This window comes from Patiria miniata, unplaced genomic scaffold (assembly GCF_015706575.1).
Source record: "Patiria miniata isolate m_02_andy unplaced genomic scaffold, ASM1570657v1 HiC_scaffold_17, whole genome shotgun sequence".
In the NCBI taxonomy this organism is placed as follows: Eukaryota; Metazoa; Echinodermata; class Asteroidea; order Valvatida; family Asterinidae; genus Patiria; species Patiria miniata.
The window spans coordinates 14,124,021-14,141,962 of NW_024037055.1; the positions used below are offsets into that span (position 1 = coordinate 14,124,021).

General features: G+C 40.1%; 2 protein-coding genes across 2 annotated transcripts in view; one reads left to right on the plus strand and one right to left on the minus strand.

Moving 5' to 3' along the window:
- Positions 1 to 105: 105 nt before the first annotated feature.
- On the minus strand, positions 106 to 1,587 carry LOC119723911 (perlucin-like protein). Its single transcript, XM_038194814.1, has one exon. It carries the CDS (start codon positions 1,378 to 1,380, stop codon positions 640 to 642), a length of 741 nt encoding a protein of 246 aa, XP_038050742.1. The 5' UTR covers positions 1,381 to 1,587; the 3' UTR covers positions 106 to 639.
- Positions 1,588 to 4,217: 2,630 nt separating this feature from the next.
- LOC119723912 overlaps positions 4,218 to 17,942 on the plus strand; it is a 58,668-nt gene continuing 44,943 nt past the window's right edge. Inside the window, exons 1-8 of the mRNA XM_038194815.1 lie at positions 4,218 to 4,279; positions 6,545 to 6,748; positions 8,303 to 8,444; positions 9,863 to 9,936; positions 11,013 to 11,219; positions 13,121 to 13,253; positions 14,446 to 14,540; positions 16,513 to 16,704. Of these exons, the coding sequence (XP_038050743.1) occupies positions 8,410 to 8,444; positions 9,863 to 9,936; positions 11,013 to 11,219; positions 13,121 to 13,253; positions 14,446 to 14,540; positions 16,513 to 16,704 (736 nt within the window). The 5' untranslated portion in view covers positions 4,218 to 4,279; positions 6,545 to 6,748; positions 8,303 to 8,409. The remainder of the gene's footprint in view (positions 4,280 to 6,544; positions 6,749 to 8,302; positions 8,445 to 9,862; positions 9,937 to 11,012; positions 11,220 to 13,120; positions 13,254 to 14,445; positions 14,541 to 16,512; positions 16,705 to 17,942) is intronic.

Here is a 17,942-nt window from a genome sequence, read left to right on the forward strand (position 1 = left end):
GGAAACTGATTTTGAAGTTTTTTAACCCACCCGATTCTTAACACATTTAATATTTGATAATGCGCATGTGTAACTCTATATCAAAAAAAAAATGATTTCCCTGTGATGTCATTTGGTGTTTTAGAATTATATTACAAACAAAATAATAACCACATATTTGCTTTCCCCTATAAACTGGAAAAGTTAACTATTTACAGACAATTGTAAATGCATTTAGTGCATTAATTAAATAGGTAGAATTATTGCAACAAATGAATCTGAAATAGTTATTTTCTTCTGCAGGGTTCTGCCAAATTTGAATCAATATATTTCAGCCAATCAAAAGCTTATCATCTAAACAACAAAAACAGTTGAAATTACTAGGCAAAAAGTACTGTTAATGTTTTTATACCAGTCACTACATTCACTAATAAATATATTTTGTACTTGTAGACTATATCGCGAGTGTTCCTGATATTATATTGTAAATCCTTCTAAAATCTTAGCAGTTCATAACAAGTCTCCCACAAAATAGTCATTCACTCTCAGTGATGAAAATGTAATCTACGACTGCCTTTTGTATTCATCTTTGAAATGTCAGCCACATTCACTGTACGGCAGAGCATTGCATCAACAGATTTTCCCTCATGCAAACAGTTTCTACAGATTCAGGCCGTAGCAGTTCTCAATTTCCACCACATCTTCATCAGCTGCATTTTGAAGGGCAAGGTCATTCAGCTGGCACACCATCTTGCCCTGGCCTTGGTCCTTCAGATTGAAGGAGCTACATTTGGGATGAGAGAGGCAGGCCTTGCCACAAGACACCAGACCCTGAGCCTGTAACTCCATCAAGATGTGATTATCAGTGAGGCACGGGGAGGTGATGCGACCATTGGAGCCGATCTGAAGGCAGAACAGAGGGTCGTAGTCGATGATAGCAAGCTCACATGTTGCATATTTGAGATTGATGCATAACTGGTTCCCCCATTTGCCATTCCCCCAATTGCCCATCAATGCACAATCAGCTCCGCTGTGCCGATTGTCAGGCTTTCCTTCCCCCCAGTTCTGGTACGCGTTGGTCCCATCACCTCTCAGAGGACAGTTCTGCCAATCACCTTCCTTGTCGATGTCATTGCAGCCAATCCAGGCTCCATCCACAGGACCATAAGGATGAAACTCCCGTTGGAGTAATTCCCTTATAAATGTCTGTTCTTCCAATGAGTTGGGAACTGCAAGGCTTGCATGAGAAGCAGCACAGGTATCATTTGCCCTAGGCCAGGCCAGTTTTTCTTTTGTCACAAAGTAGCAGGCATTGCCATATCGGTACCATCCAGCCGAGCAGATTGTTGCTGCACTGGCTTCAAACCCAGCCATGAGAATCAGAACACCCAGCACTTCCATTTTGTTTTGGATAATCTACGCGGTCTCGCCTGAGGTCCACCCTTTCAATGCTTGCATTCTCACACTATTTGAAAAACCTCTCCTGAGTATACTGTAGGTCCCTACATGTAGATCAAGGACTTAATATTTTGGTCCTTTGGATTCATAATTAATAAATGGCATTGTACTGAAAGGTCTCTCCATATCAACATGATATATTGTTCCCTTGACAACTAATGCATCTCAAACGTAGGAGTGGTCTTTAAGAATTTATCATGGCTTTTAAAACCTTCTGTCACTAAAGTGGATAGTAAAATGCTTCAAGGATTCCAGCAATGGCTCATTTAGCATTTTAATGCTTGACAAGGTTTAACATTGTTAAATAGCCTTTAGCTGATGGCACTTTGGCTCATGGTTTCCATGACAACATGGCTTCTTTACAGAAAACCAGGTGGCTTAGAAAATTTTGCCTGGAGTGTTGTCTGATATCTCTGTGTAAATGATCCAAGGGAAAAAAACACAATATTGCGCTCGTCAAACAGGAAAGAAATATAGTTATATAGCGAGTGCAATATATTCTTGAATATCTTGAAGGAAAAAAAGCCATCCAATATTATCATTTTTATCTATATCAGGCTGACTTATCCACAAGAAAAAAAATTTCGGGTTACTGTCTTTATTTCTCAAATTTTATCGAATATTCCTTGCTTCATGCCGCTCCATGTGGTTGTTGATCACAGTGCGCGTACTCTGCACACTGCGTCTGCGTGCAATGACACTGTACGCTTTCGCTCGTACCCCCCGCCCTGCAAACAGGACGCTGGGATACTCTGATGAGCTTCACAGAATCTTGTGAAGGAAGTGGCCTATGACCTATGTATAAAGCATCTGGCTGCAGCTGTTCAAGACCGCAGTTAGACAATGTGCGCAAATGCTATCCGAAAACTCGCCATAGAATTGCGCACATTCCATACCGGATGAGATTTCTGTTTCATTGCGGACCATGTGCACAAAATTTTGAGCGTCGCATAATGCAATCCGACCGTTCATGATTCGAAACAGAGCCTGTGCGAGTGACGGGAATTGTAAATTTACAACACAGATAAGTTTTACAGAATTTCCTACATTATTTACAGAATTTCCTACATTATTACGCTTTTCAACGAGAAAAAAACACCTCTAAACTGAAATAAAAGAGTAATGAATTAGACTTAACGGCCGTTTCAAACCTTGCAGAGTCATGACCTTGATGACGCGCAGGTCACAGGTCACGCAAAATCCAACCAATCAGAGCGTGAATTCATCAGAGTATCCCAGCGTCCATTTTGCAGGGCGGGGGGTACGAGCGAACTGTACGCTACGCTCTGTTGACTGGTTAACAAATGTGAGTTTCTATGCTGTTGATTGGTAAATTTGTTAAAATGCTTGATGAAGACAGTATCAAAAATAATATTGTACCCGTCAGGGTATTTTTACTGACATAATATTGCAGTCATCCGGGTACTTTTTATGAAAGCATACAATTCGCAGATTTATTTTTACCACTGGAAGCCTGATACATGTATTTAATAAACGATATTGTTGTAAATGGTATCTGCTGTACAATCAGGTGTGGGCATCACAAAGGCAAAAAAAAATTAAAAATAACAAAAAGACCAACAACAAAAAAGAATGGGGAATTTAAAAAAAAAAGATAAAAGAAATTCACAAAGGAAAAAAACAAGGAAAAGAAAATGAAAAAACCCAAAATGTGTCAAAATATGAATCAGCTCCCAAAGTAGTGCTGACAGACTAAATGTTTAGTGATATTCCTTTTTGAGGCGTATGGGATCATTTTCATTTTTACCAAAAGTAATCTACCCGAATCATTATCAAAATGCTTACTTGAATTAATTATCGTACTGGTACTAAACACCCCTGAAATTATTCCGTCTGGCTTGCTGTCATTTAGAAGAAATCAAGAAATGTAGGTGATTTCCGAGGACCAGTCAATTGACTGATTTTATGGAAAGAAAGAGTGCTATGGACAAAATAGTGTTTCGTGATCAAAAAGTTGTGCATGGGTTTTTCACTGTTTTCTCGAGAAGCGCAATATCCACTGAAACTTCAACTGGTTAGGTTTTGAACATTCTTCGTAGGATTTTGATTTGTGTTATTATTGGAAATGAACAAAATGCATGAGAAGCACACATTAATGAATATCTATAAGACAGTTTACCCATTTCTATTGATCGAGAGCCCGTCACGTGGCCGGTTTGAAACAGTTGATAGAGATATGGCTGGCTGGTCTTAAACACTTTTCCAGTGTCACATGAAATTTGGACTAGTATGAAATCCGATGCCGGCCCTGTTTTGTCGGTTGAACGTTCACAATCCTCACGTAGGCATGCGCAATACTACCAGTTTGTCAGTATTTCATAGTCCTAAATTCGCACTACACAGGAACATCTTTGCTGTGCACCACATCATGCACTACACGCGACACGCACGTCAATTGCCACGAAAGGAGTTGTTTATCAGAGGGCCTAACCATTATATAGCTAGAGGGGTGTTTTGTTGATCGAAATTGTTGAAAATTTATAACATTTGGCTTGCGTTCAGTGACTTTTGGACTGTAGAGTTTTGATTTTTTTGACAGAAAAGGTATTTATGAATGGAAATAAATATGTGGCTGGTCGGTATTAATCAGTCGGTTTAAAGACCGGTTGGAGTCTGGATGCTGACGAACACCCTCGCCTTCAGATCACGTAATTAGCAGCATCCAGACTCCAAGCAGTCTTAAACAGAATGTTGAACACCTCCGAAGCAAACATTTATTCCCTTATTATGTTCACATTGTTGCTTCATTGCAGACACACTGAGGACTATCTGTGGAATGATGAAAACTGCAATGCCAAGAAGAGTTTCGTCTGTCAGTATGGTAAGACTGTTTTCCAAATTTACAGTGAATACTAATGCTACAGCGCGTTCCAAAATACCCGCAACATTTCTTTGCGAAGCGCTTACATCGCTGCAGGAACATGTACCACCATTATTTTTATATCATTGTAAAGCTTGAAATCTTATTTTTTTCCATTGTAAGTATTAGTTTGATTTTCCAAGGGTTTTGAAATGATTCGTGTTCGCATATCAAAAACAAGCTGAACGGATTTCAAGGAAAATCAATCATGCGCATTTTTTCCTATAATTGTGGAAATGGTTCATCATGAATATCTTGGTGCCTTTTACTTTCTGTGTTTCCTATTCTTTTTGATCCACGTAAACTACACCGTAACGAATTTCCTATTCAAAAAGCGCGCTCAAAGTGTGACTCGATTTTGCATCTGATGTACCGCATCATCGGTTCCCTTGAAATCAGTTGAATTTGTTTTCAACATGCCTTTTTTGGAACATGAATAATTTTAAAACTATTATAAATATCAAAACAATACTCACCAGGGATAAAGTTAGGATTCCAAGCTTTAAAATGATACAAAAATAATGGCGATATGGCGATATGTGTCCTGCAGCGAGGTTAAGAGTATTGAAAAAAAGTTTTTTTGGTGTCTTGGGACCCACTGTACATGTACTTGTGGAAAACTAAAATTGAAAAAAAAAACACGTGTTTACCCAATATACTGTTGAAAAATGAGCAAACAGTACTAAAAAGAACTGACCAACCAACAATTAAGGAAACGTTTTGGAAAATTGGCTGAAGAATATCAAAGTCATTTTTCAAATAAGCAACAAATGAAAACTGACATAACTTTAAAGTTGAACATTAAAATTGACTTGAGCAGGGTTTGAACCTGTGGCCACCGGATTGCCGTTCCTGTGCTCTACCAACTGAGCTATCCAGCCCTATGTTGGCAGTTCACCATTTTGTCAGTGTCTTTGTTCAAGGGGATTAGTCAGAAGCCTGTATGTGCCATGAAGCCAGGGACTACGCCCAAAGTCATGATGCTAACAACAGCAATGCTGCAAGCTTAGGATATAGCAAATGAGGATCAGTCAGAGAGGATACAGCTTTTTATCAGAAATGTACAAATAAACGACAAAGGGAAACTGATTAAGCACATTCTAATAATTTCAAAATTGAACAAAAAATGACTGAAGCAGGGTTTGAACATGCAGCCTCCAGATTGCCGTTCTTGAGCTCAACCAACGAAGCTATATCCAGTTCCAACCTCGTGCCCAGGGCTTACTTTATTTTGAACCTCGTTTCCAATAGTAAGCCCGCCCAGGGATGGGAACTTGCTTCCTTTATCCTTATTCGATAGCGCAGTTAGCAGGTAATGGATTTATATCGTGTACTGAATGTTGTTATTTCCAACGTGTAGTACGTGTTTTCATGTTCATTGTAATTAGTACGTCCACACCTTCTCAAAAATAATCCTTTCTTTCCCAATTTGCTCATACTAATATGAAATATGATACTCATATTGGCTGGATAAGTTTTAAATTTGGAAAAAACTTTGTGTTGCTGTAACTCACGCAGCGACGGATTGATTCTGTTTTTACCCCAGACACCACATACCAAAACAAATGCTGAGGTAAAGCACAGGCAGGCACCAGACTATTCCTCATTTGCATGAGTATCCAAACATTTTGGATATGCATTATGCAAATGATCCAACACCAGGGTGAGAGAGCGGGTAGTGGTGGCAAGGGCGGATCCAGAACGCAATTTTTTTGGGGGGGGCAAAATTTTTTTTGGGATTCTAGATGCTCTGTGGTGCGATCTGAGGCAATTTCTGACCACTTTAACCAATGTTTTTTTGGAGGAAAAGATGGTGGTGTACTCATTGCCTGCCTTTATTGCGATGTCACATAAAAAAAAAAAAAATTGGTTTCGTTTTGGGGGGGGGGGGCCATGGCCCCCTTTGCCCCCCCCCCCTGGATCCGCCCTTGAGTGGTGGGAGCATACTGTTCAACACCCTGGGAACTATCTTCATCCAACCCTATATTGACCATTACCCATTTTGTCAGTTTCTTTGTTCAAGGGGCTTTAGTCAGAAGCCAAAGTCACGGTGCTAGCAACATTAGCAATGCTGCAAACCTTGGAAATAGCAAACGGGAGTTCAACTCATGCACCAGTCAATTTCCTTGTTCACCTTTGTAATCAAGCCTTCCCCTCCCTTGTCTTGAAAATACTTTGGTCCTGATGGGGTCAGAGGTTATGACATCAATGTAATATTTGTTTCAGACAAGAAACCCAAGCCCGGACAATCCCCCGAGAAGAACCTTGACGTGGAAGTCACGCCCATCTTCAACTTCTACTCCACCCTTTTCACCTGGGAGGAGGCTTTCGATGCCTGCAAGGCATCCAAGGGTGCCCTGGTGCGCATCCACAACGAGGAGAGGCAACGCTTCCTGGAGGAATTCTTCAGCAAGAACGACAATGTTAACGGTTTGTGACTTTCAACAAGGATACTTTCATCAACCGAAAGGGGATGGTGTGTCAGTATACAGTTCACTTAGGCCTATACTGAATGCCATATCCATGGTTATCGGCGTTGGCTTATTCTTTTCTCGGAACATTGTGAAGGAAACACAAAGCATTGTGGGTAACTCACCATCGTGATCAGTTCATTCTAATTCTGCAAATTGTATGTGCGAGCACGGAATTGTTGACCCGGATTATTGGTTGCGGGCAATTTCAGTATTATGTAAAAATGTCTGTGACAGATCTGTTAAGACCTCAGTGAATATCTAATACAGTGGACTGCCGCTATACCGAACGCCGCTATACCGAACATTCGGCTATACCGAAAACATCATCCTTGGCTCCCGGTTTTAATATACAAAACGTAGCAAACATTGTTGTTAAAAAAGTCAATAGATTAACAAAAAACCTACCGGTTGTACACGTATTAAACACTGTTGGGTCACTTTTAATTCCTGAACATCAAACCACCCATGGTTACATCGTGTTTGAATGTTGAAGAGCGATTGATGGCTATTATTTCCCCAAGGAATAAAAGGGAAAACCACCCGTTGCTAAACGTTTGTGACAACTCCTTGTTCGGCCGCAGGATGTGAGAAATGCCAGTTCAGTGACTTCACTATTGGTCAGAAGAGGGTACCGGTGGTTCAAAATCGCTATACCGAATGATCGTTATTACGAACACTTTCTTTGGATCCCACGATGTTCGCTATAGCGGCGTTCCACTGTACAAGTCCATTGTCTATAGTAACGGTAATCAAGGAGATTGCAGACTAGGAGTTTTGGATCATTTCTCAGAATCATTAATTAGATGTCATGGTTAATTGGCTCTCTCTCACTGACAATAAACTTACTTTTATAATGCTGGAATTGCTCTTAAATATCATCTTTCCAATTAAAGGTAACACAAATTAGTAGTCGTCAGTTTTATAAGACAGTAGTGGTAACGATGACTGAACAAAAAATTGAAATCGCAAAATAAAAGCTTCATGCTTTATTCAGCTCAGAGTAAGTGCTTCACAAAATATTGGTGAAAGGATTTTACAAAATCCATTAAATCTCTCATTTCTAAAAAATTAGTTCTAAAAGAATCATTCAAATCACTCATGAACTTTTCAAGTTACATAATTTTAAACACAACCACCGTTTTAAGGTTCTGTCCACGGATCACAAATAAAGTAAGTGTTCTTTCAGCAAAACGAAAACAAATCACATAGGGATGTGCGTGAATCGTTTTCGTTTTGCTGAAAGGCGCACACCTTTTATGTGATCCGTGGACAGAACTTTCAAACGGTGGTTGTGTTTAAAATTTTCGTAACTTTAAAAATACATGTGCGATTTGAATGATTCTTGTACTAAAAGCAAGCTTATGAATTAGGCTTTCATGTCCTAGATTTTGAAAGTGCTACATGCAGAACATCAATAAAACAATGGTCCCGACATTTGGGTTTCGTTTTTTTTTACTCACCCTGTATTATTTTGGACCATTCTTGAACGTGAATATCTTGAATATTGCAGGACAGTTCTGGATAGATGCCTCGTACCGTGTCAAGCACAAGAAGATCGACGATTGGGTGTACTCCAACGGAGCCAAGCTGGACTACAACAACGGCCTGCCTGAGGAAATGAACCAGAGGGGGAAACAGTGTGCTCACTTTGGGTAGGTCCTGTTTGAGACTCAAAACAGAAGACTGGATTTAAAGTATGGACTCCGTGCACCAACGAAAGAGGGCGCCCTTTTACCAAGCAATGACCTCCCATGAGTGGGACATTTAGCTGGTTGACGCGCATCGTTCCTTGTGTGTGATGCACATGCACCAGGGGATTGGTACTATGTACACGCAGTGGTACGGCCGCGCGTCACGGCAAAATTGCAGTCAGGCAAGATGGCGTCAGTCCGTCACCCCCAACTGTACTTTCTTTGCCGGTGAGGGGGTACTTGTGAACGGAGCGGATAAGGCTCCAATGATGGAGCTAACAGCAAAGAAGGGCTGGGAGATAAGTTTTTTTTTAGTAAACCAGCAAAAACAGAGAGTCCACACTCATCGGAGAGGTCATGATTTTGAATCTGATCATCTTATGATGACGTCATTTATATAGACCTTTGGGGAATTTCATACGCTACATTTTGATACCCTTGCTACCAAAGACTGTAAATCGTCAAAAGTGACAACGGTTTTTGAAAAATGATGCAGTTTGAAAAATGCAAATTTAAAGATAACGCGAGGAGAAATTGCTAAGCGTAACCACACATGCCCGTAATTTGCCCCTATCGACTGCACAGTGCCCGAACAAAGCGCGGGTAATTCAATTCGCATGCTCCCCTGCATGCAAGCACAGTGCAATCGGTATTCCAAAATTGTCACGCAGCAATTTCCACTTGAATACTAATTTAAAGTTCATTTACGAAAAGTTAATGACAGATTTCACAATTTTTTTTTATATCCATTATTAATTAATTAACCCTAACCCACCTCACTCCTCCAAAATCCTCATGGCGGTTTTGGAGGATTCTAGAGGATTGAGGATGAATGGTGATTGAATCAAATGAGGATTCTGGAGGATTGAGGATGAATGGTGATTGAAGCACATGAGGATTTTGGAGGATTGAGGATGAATGGTGATTGAAGCACAAGAGGATTTTGGAGGATTGAGGATGAATGTATTTTGAGGCAGGACTGTCTGATGATTTTGAAGGATTTGGCGTTGGTTATCCTTCATTTAAACACGGGTGCAAAGTTTTGGGATGAGGAGGCAGGACTGTCTGACAATTTTGAAAAATTTAGATCCAAAATTTTGGAGGATTTTGGAGGATTGAGGATGGTTGTAAGCAACAAGGGCCTAGGGGGTTAGGGTTTTTAAGGCCCTAAAATGGGAAACCAAAAATACCTATAACTCCAACAGATCCTGTCCAATTTTCTTATTCTATACATCACTGGAAAGCTTGTTCAATGTCTTTTCCAATGAGCCCACGTTCCACATTCTCAAAAATTGGTCCAAGTGACTGCCTTTGTGAGGATGGTCACAATTACATTTCACAACTAAATATGTACTGTCTGTATACATTTCTTCATGCAGCACTGAGTCAGAGCCCAAGTTCCAGTGGACCTCCGGAAGTTGTCGGGAGAAAAAAGGCTTCATCTGTGAGATATGTGAGTAGAAGTTTTATTATTATTTGTAAAAAGTATTTTTAAAAGTAAAACCTTTTGCTACAAAATGCAGTTTTACAGGATTGTCATTACTAATTGTTCCTTTTCCTGAAAATATCTTAAGCTTTGTAAGTAATGTAGTCATCCACATGCATGATTTTTTTGTAGGTTGGGGAAAAAATAGGTCCCTGTATGATCCACATTTCCTTTTGTCTTGTTTTTTTCTTTTAAATGTATATTAGGTTAGGGGGTCTTATGTTCAATCTTAGCAGAATCTTTCATATTTACATGTAGGCCTGTGTGGAAGGCCTTCTAGCCTTTGTGATTTGTATGATTAAAACTCACTCCAGTTGCAAATTGTTTTGCGCCAGCTTCAAACATGTCTCATGTTGTAAAATTCGGACAGAACAATTGTGAGCGTTTTTTTTTTCAAAATAATTTCCTGCAAATCGGCTCTCATGACTCAAACTTCCTTAAAGTTATTTATCGCTTACTCTTTCCTTCTAGAACTCTGCCTTGGGATATATTGAATATTTCCTCATTTTTTATATTTTGTACAACATTTGCTTTTGCTCCAATTTTCAGAAATAATTGGATTTGGAAGATTGGTATGTTATAGTAAATATTGTTCATCTGACTTGTTTTACGTTTTGGGCTGGTAGATGCTGGAAAATTCCAAAATTCCATGTTCTTGTAGTCTGGTTCCCTGACCCCACTTAAGATGAAGCAGAGCAGTTTATAGACTTTAGGGAATTGTAATGTCAGAGAATCAGTCTAGCAGGCTTGTACCCCGTCACAGGTGTGTAAAGTAAATGCGGAATAACTAAATATGAATATTAAGGAGCAGTTTTTTAAAAAGCCAGTTTTTTCCAACACTGGTCAGCCGACCAGCGTTGGAAAAATACAATGTTTCTTGAAAATGTCAGCACACCAGGTGCCACGATTTTACAGGATGCTTTAGACTGTCGTTCCTAACAATCCAGTAGAGCATTTCGTGATAATTTGATCATTTCATTTTTGACATTTGCAAATGTTGTATCTTCCCTTCAAATGACTTATTTTGTCTTCTGTTGATTTAGTCCCTGACAAAGAGGGCAAGGCCGTCGGTCAGCCGGCTCGTGATGCGTCCTCCTACCAGGTCACCCTGGATGTGAAGAAAGACCTGAAAACATGGCGAAAAGCCAAGCGCTCTTGTGAGAAGTGGGGCGGCCATCTTCTGCGAATCCCCGATGCTGTATTCCAGGGCTTGATTGAAGATACTCTGGACAGTATGACAACAAAGCCAGGTAGAAGGATCATGTGCTTTGGGTATTTGTTGGGTCCAGAGTTGTGATGAGGTTAATCACAAGTCAATCACAAATCAATCATCAGTCAAGCATAAGCCATCCAAAGTCTTATCAGAAGTCAATTACAAGTCAATCACAAGTCAATCATAAGTCAACCAAAATCAATCATAAGTCAATCATAAGTCAATCATAAGTCAATCATAAGTCAACCAAAAGTCTATCAGAAGTCAATCACTAGTCAATCATGAGTCCATCACAAGTCAATCACAAGTCAATAACAAGTCAATCATAAATCAATCATAAGTCAATCATAAGTCAACCATAAGTCAACCAAAAAGTCTATCATAAGTCAATCACTAGTCAATCGTGAATCAAATTACAAGTCAATTACAAATCGATCACAACACTATCACAAGTCAATCGCACTCTTGTAAGAAGTCAATTAACTCTTTCGCTACGGCGAGCCGCTGACAGCGGCACACAAAAATTGTACAAGTCGTACGGAAAGCCGCTGGCAGCGGCTCAGTGACATCGCCGTGAATAAACAGGGTATCCCCATGACGTGTGCCTTATCTACATAATTTATATCGTATAACCTCTGACCCTAGTTTGAGCCGCTGCCAGCGGCTCTCTGTCTCTTCGGGGACTGCTGCAGGTTATTGTGAGCAGTTTGTTTACGGAGATACATTTAAAGATGGCGGCGTCCACATCGACACACAGCGGAATTTCCAGCGATTTATTACGTCCAAACGGGACAAAATCGGTAAACTAAATTCCGTAGCGAAAGAGTTAAGGGACGTGTCTTGTCACAGTTTGTGGTAAACATATACCACATACATTGTGCCATGGATGTCCATATTATACAAAATGAAAGCTTAAATGTATAGGGCTCGCCACAGCAATTGTAAACTCATTTTGTACAATTTGCGAGTTACATGTAAGTCACATACATGTATTACTAAAGAGTATGGTGGAATTAAGGTTTTGTAACTGAATTATGATGGTGATGCAATTAAATTCTTTTCCTGCATAAAAAACATGAGTTTTTGCTATTTCCTCAAAAAAGTACTGTGACTCATGAACTGAACTTTATAGTATGTTATAGCAAATATTGTTACACTGACTTGTTTCAAGTTTTGGGTTCGTAGATGCTGGAAAAACCAAGAAAACCAATCATATTCTTGTAGTCTGGTTCCCTGACCCCACTTAAGATAAAATGGAGCAATTTATAGACTTTGGGGAATTGTAAGATCAGAGAATCAGTCTAGCAGGCTTGTAGTCTCCACAGGTGTGTAATCAATTGCAAAGAAAATGCAGACAAACTAAATTTGAAAAATTAGAAGCACTTTTTGAAAAAAAGCCAGTTTTCTCCAACGCTGGTCGGCCGACCAGCGTTTGAAAAATACAGTTTTTCTTGAAAATGTCAGCACACCAGGAGCCAAAACTTTACGGGATGCTTTAGACTGTCATTCCCTACAATCCAGTAAGATATTTCGTGATAATTTGATCATTTTGTTTTTTGATGTTTGCAAATGTTGTATCTTCCCTTTAAGTGTCATTTTCAGCATTCTAAATTTAAGCTTTGAAAGTATTTTTGTTGGATTTAGAACAAGAATTGCATGAAAACTTATTACATGAATTACATCTGTAAACATTACAAAAGGCTGCATTTTACCTTTTAGTTGTTACTAACAATTCTAATATCATCTCTCCTTCCTATCTTCTGCACCTATTTGACACCCCGGCCTCCACCCATTTTAATACCCATTCAATTTTGCATAACACACCATTTCTAATACATATTGTTTTCTAACTTGGACATCCTACTTTGTATGAACACCTTTCCTTGTCCCCTGTAATCCTGCCCAATGCCCTCATATAAACCCCGCCCACTTGAACAGAAGACACTTTCTGGATCGACGCCCACTTTGACAAGAAAAAGATGCAATACATAAACTCCAACAATCAGAAGGTGGACCATTCCAATTTTGCAAAGGGGTTCCCCGTTGGCGGATGTGCATATCTCATTAAAAGGTAGCTTGAAGCTTGTTTAACATATGGCTGTGTCCTTCAGCAACATAACTCTAACATGAAAGGGAAATATATATATTTTTTTAAATGAACCTATACTTAGCTTTGGTTGATAAAATATAGATTTCGTGTTTTGATCAACCATTGCTAGACTTCAGAGTTGTTCCAGCGACTGTGACAGATGATCTTTTGATGTATTTGGTCCATAGAGCTATATTAAATTACTAGAGCGCTGACTCATGTACAAACTGATACCTGCTTGGCGCATCCATGTTTGTGCACAAACCTATGGGAATCTCAAAATTTTGTACGTATTTTGTACGTGTATTTGCATATGCGTTTGTATTCCATACCGGTGCGTTACCAAAGCCGATACGCCCAAAACCGAAACGCACGATCACCAAATGAGTGTTTCACTTTGCTCTACGCAAACAGGGCAACTCGTGCAAAAGCAGATGCTTTTTGCCGTGATGTTTTTTGAACCGTCATGACGCTCTGAAGTTGTTTGCGTATGTTCTACTTGCGCGTTGCATTTAGAGTACGCTTTTAATATTTAATCCATCTAATTTCATTGTGTTTTACAAACACGCACATAAATTCAAAATGTCTGCACCCAGAGCGGCTTCAAAGCATCTCCGTGTGTAAGAATGAGGGGTTAGCGCTCTAGTAATTCAATATAGCTCTATGCGTTGCTCGTAACTGTTTCAAACATCAAGCTTCTCATGTATTTAATTCATATCTCCGGCACAACTTGATTTGATGCGACTCTGGAATGCCAGTATTAGATGGGTGTAAGAGAGGTTTAAACTGGTTGGCTTTGTGCACAAGTTCCCTCTCAACAATAAGAAAAGGAGAGTTTGGGGTGATCACTGGGAGAGACATTAGAATGCAGTGTTGAGGACACCCACGCAAGACTCTAAAATAAGTCAGCATACTTTCCGTTAATAAGTGCGCAACCCAGGATGAGCTTACAATGTCTAGGATATGCACCAAAACCGGGTACCGAGTACCCCATCGTTGATGTCAGGAACCAGTTCCTGATAATAAGGGATCAGGTACCCGTAACCATGGATTACAAATTACTTAGTATCATTTCAGTCAATGAAAATAAAGGTTTTGAATCACCTATTTTGTGGGGAATTTTCCAAATAAAAAAATTCATAACTGACGCACCTTGTGGCGTATTTCTTTCCAGAGGGGAGGAATGGAAGTGGGAGGACGGTGACTGCAATGCACAAAGACAATCCATCTGTGCACGGGCAACGCAGAACGGTAAACCAACTAAACCAGGTATGCGTATTCCATAAAATGATACACTCAACCAAAAAAGAAAGTTCCCCCTTTATACCTTTTTGTCTAACTCAAAAACTACTGGGCACATCTTGCTCAAATTATGACTGATCAGTACAGAAATCCCTTAGCAATCCAACCATACTCTTTGTTTGGCCATAAACGGTGATAATATGTGCCAAATTATGCAATTTATGACAAATGGTACTGAAAAAAAGTTGCACTTTTGTGTTCGTTTAAGGTGGGTGTGAACCACAACTTGCACGTATACAAAAGTGCAAGTTTTTTCGGATCATTTGTCATATATTGCATCAATTTGTACACATTATCACTGTTTTGGGCCAAATAAAGAGCATGGCTGGAGAATGGATTGCTAAGGAATTTCTGTACTGATTAGTCGTTATTTGAGCAAGAGGTCCTCATTAGTTTTTGAGTTAGACAAAAACGTTTTGGAAGGGGGAACTTTCTTTTTCGGTTGAGTGTACCTTCTTTGGACCCCATATCTATTTGGTTCCAGTGTCTAGTCACCCATGCCTACCAGACATTATCAGGTGCATTAACCATAAGTTTATTTGCACGATTTTCATAATTAAAGGTGACGCTAGTGCTGAAAACACATGAAATGACAAACTATGTTTTAGGAATGAAATGCTTTATTGATCGGCTTATGGGGCTACATTCCTAAAAGTATTGGGGTGAATTGATCAAGTTGTGGAAAAATAAAGATTGTAGGGTGTTAAATCATATGTCAAACAACCTATATGGCCAGTTTTAGGAAATTCACGCCTGTTAGTGTTAAAAAATTCCTCCGCAAATGTTTCCTGCGGTTTTGAGATATTTATTTCCTGGACTCTGTCGAAATACACTGTAGATAGACGGAGTTCATGGGCACGGACAATCTCTGTCCCAAAGTGTTATTTTTTCCATTTTCTAAAAAAGTCTGAAAGTTTATAAAGCATTTTTGGTCATGGTTATGATATCTTGAAGGTTTTGGAAAATATGAAGGTCAAATTTCTACATGTACCTCATGTGGTAGTGGTCTGAGTATTACCCGTTATCCACGGAGCCATTAGTCTCCTGTATAACGTCTGATATGTCTAAACATGCAGATATATGCAAGCCGTGCACCAGCCAATTGGAGTCGACTTCACTAAACCGTGACACCATTTCTTTCCCAAATCAGGACTAAATGGTTTGGTTGGTCAATTTGAATGCAGTGCTTTGCAATACAAGAACAGCCGGGCGGATATCGCGTAACACCGTTTTTTTATCCATTGTTTTATGACGCGCAATATGTGAATGACCGAAGACCCGATATTGAAAGCCGCTCATTGGTCAAAATCTAGAGGTCAAGAGGTGGTTGTCTTGCTTGATCAGCGAATCTGCTCACATATCATAGCATAGACTAGCTAATATGGTAGAGCTGTGGTGCATGATTCCTTTATTGGCTCATTGCTGGACCGAGCCCAGTCTAATGTGGCTTTCTTAGATGTAGGTAGCTCTCCAGCACTTAACTGGTTCGTCACTCGTCACTCAGATTCTGATGGGAGGCAGATGGCTCTGGACAAGGACGACGCACAAACATTGGGGATAGCCTGACTGTATGATCATGGAGCTATAAAAAAGGCCCTGTGGTATGATCAAGGACAAACCATGCACTCCCGCCTATGTGCCAACATATTTATGATGGGAGGCAGATGGCTCTGGACAACGACGCACATACATTGGGGATAGCCTGACTGTATGATCATGGAGCTATAAAAAAGGCTCCATGGTATGATCAAGGACAAACCATACACTGCCGTTGTATGTGCGAACATATTTATGGTCGTTAACTGATTGAGAAGCTATTATCTCAGTAGGGTGCTCATGAATGCCAACCCAGGAATCCCCGGTTCCCGAAAGCCACATTAGACTGGGCTTGATTATGTTCTGCTTAGTAATGTTCTGCTTTCTGACTGTCTTTCACCAGCCAAACCATCTCGTGACGACACCCAGATGCAACTCCCTATGACGTTCCTGCAGTACTACACCGGCTACATGTACACCTGGCAGGAGGCTGCGGAATACTGCTCCAAGGAAGGGGACGGTAGTGGTCACCTGCTGAGGATAGCTGACCAGCAGATGTTTAATGAGGTGGTCAAGGCCATCAAGGGCTCTGCTGGTGAGTATGCTGCGCCAGCACCCGATTTCACTAAACTCTTTATAACTTACAATGCATCGCAGCTATGCGACGCGTCGTATCTCTACGATGCGTCGCAGCTGCGACACATCCTGCGATCCATTTCACAAAACACGTCGTAAGTGCAACGCTCTTAGGTGTATTTGTAGCACAACTTGGTGACTGTTTTATGTCATTAGTCAGCGTACAGTAAATAGTCGTCTGATATTCAATAAAGAGTCGTCGGATCTCAGCCCAAAATTTGTTAAAACTTCAAATAAAATGGCGGCCGTGTGATGCATTTTTAAAGGAAATTAATCTTTCAGTGGACTATAGCTACTTTGAAATTTTAACTGCAATATTCCAGGCTATTTCATAATTATTCAATGAATTTTCTATTTATAACGTTACACACATTGCCTCGGTATTATAATCTCGTTTATGTGATGTTTAAGGCATAAAATTGGCTAAGAAAATGACTCTTCTTTTTTTGCGATGACCACTAGACACGTCGTAACTTGCGATGTGTTTTAGGCCGTTGTGAAGAAACTTACGACGCGTTCAACACATTGCAAGATTCGTGAAATGGATTATACGACGCATCGCGAGTTGCGATGTGCTACACGTCGTAACTCGAGTTGTGACGCGTCGCATCGTTTATTGAAATCGGGTGCTGATTAAAGTATTCCAAAGATTGCAGATAAATTGTTGATGCTTGACAAAAGTTAAACTCTTCACCACATTGAAAGATCCGCACCCATTTCACGAGCCGCTCGCAGTAAAAGCTTCTAATTCTGGTCGCCGGATTCCACTTTACAATGGAAAATCAATTATAGTGCCTTCCTGTCTGAAATCATATTTCATTTGGGTCAACATATAGGAGTTGCTCCTTCAAGAGGATTGTGTCTCAAGTGGTTAGTTGAACATTGGGTAAGGGTTCGAATTCTGCTGCTGGCTGTATGTTGTGTCCTTGGGCAAGCCGCTTTACGCCTTCTTGCCTCTTTCTACCTTGTAGTTATGGGTACCAGCATTAGCCGGGGAGTAACCTGCGATAGACTGGTTTCCCATCCATAACAATAATGTTTTATTTGTTTCATGCCATGGAAACTAGAAAGACACTGACCTGATGAGCCGAATTGCTCCAAATGGACTTTTTACATTTTTACTGTACGTTGCTTCTAATGCTTCTTGGTATGGCATGACCTATGAGTGCCAGTCCATGTTTGTGATGCAGCCTTTGG

Excerpts from the sequence above, each read along its gene's own strand:
- LOC119723911 (XM_038194814.1), bottom strand. The coding sequence starts at position 1,380 with ATGGAAGTGCTGGGTGTTCTGATTCTCATGGCTGGGTTTGAAGCCAGT.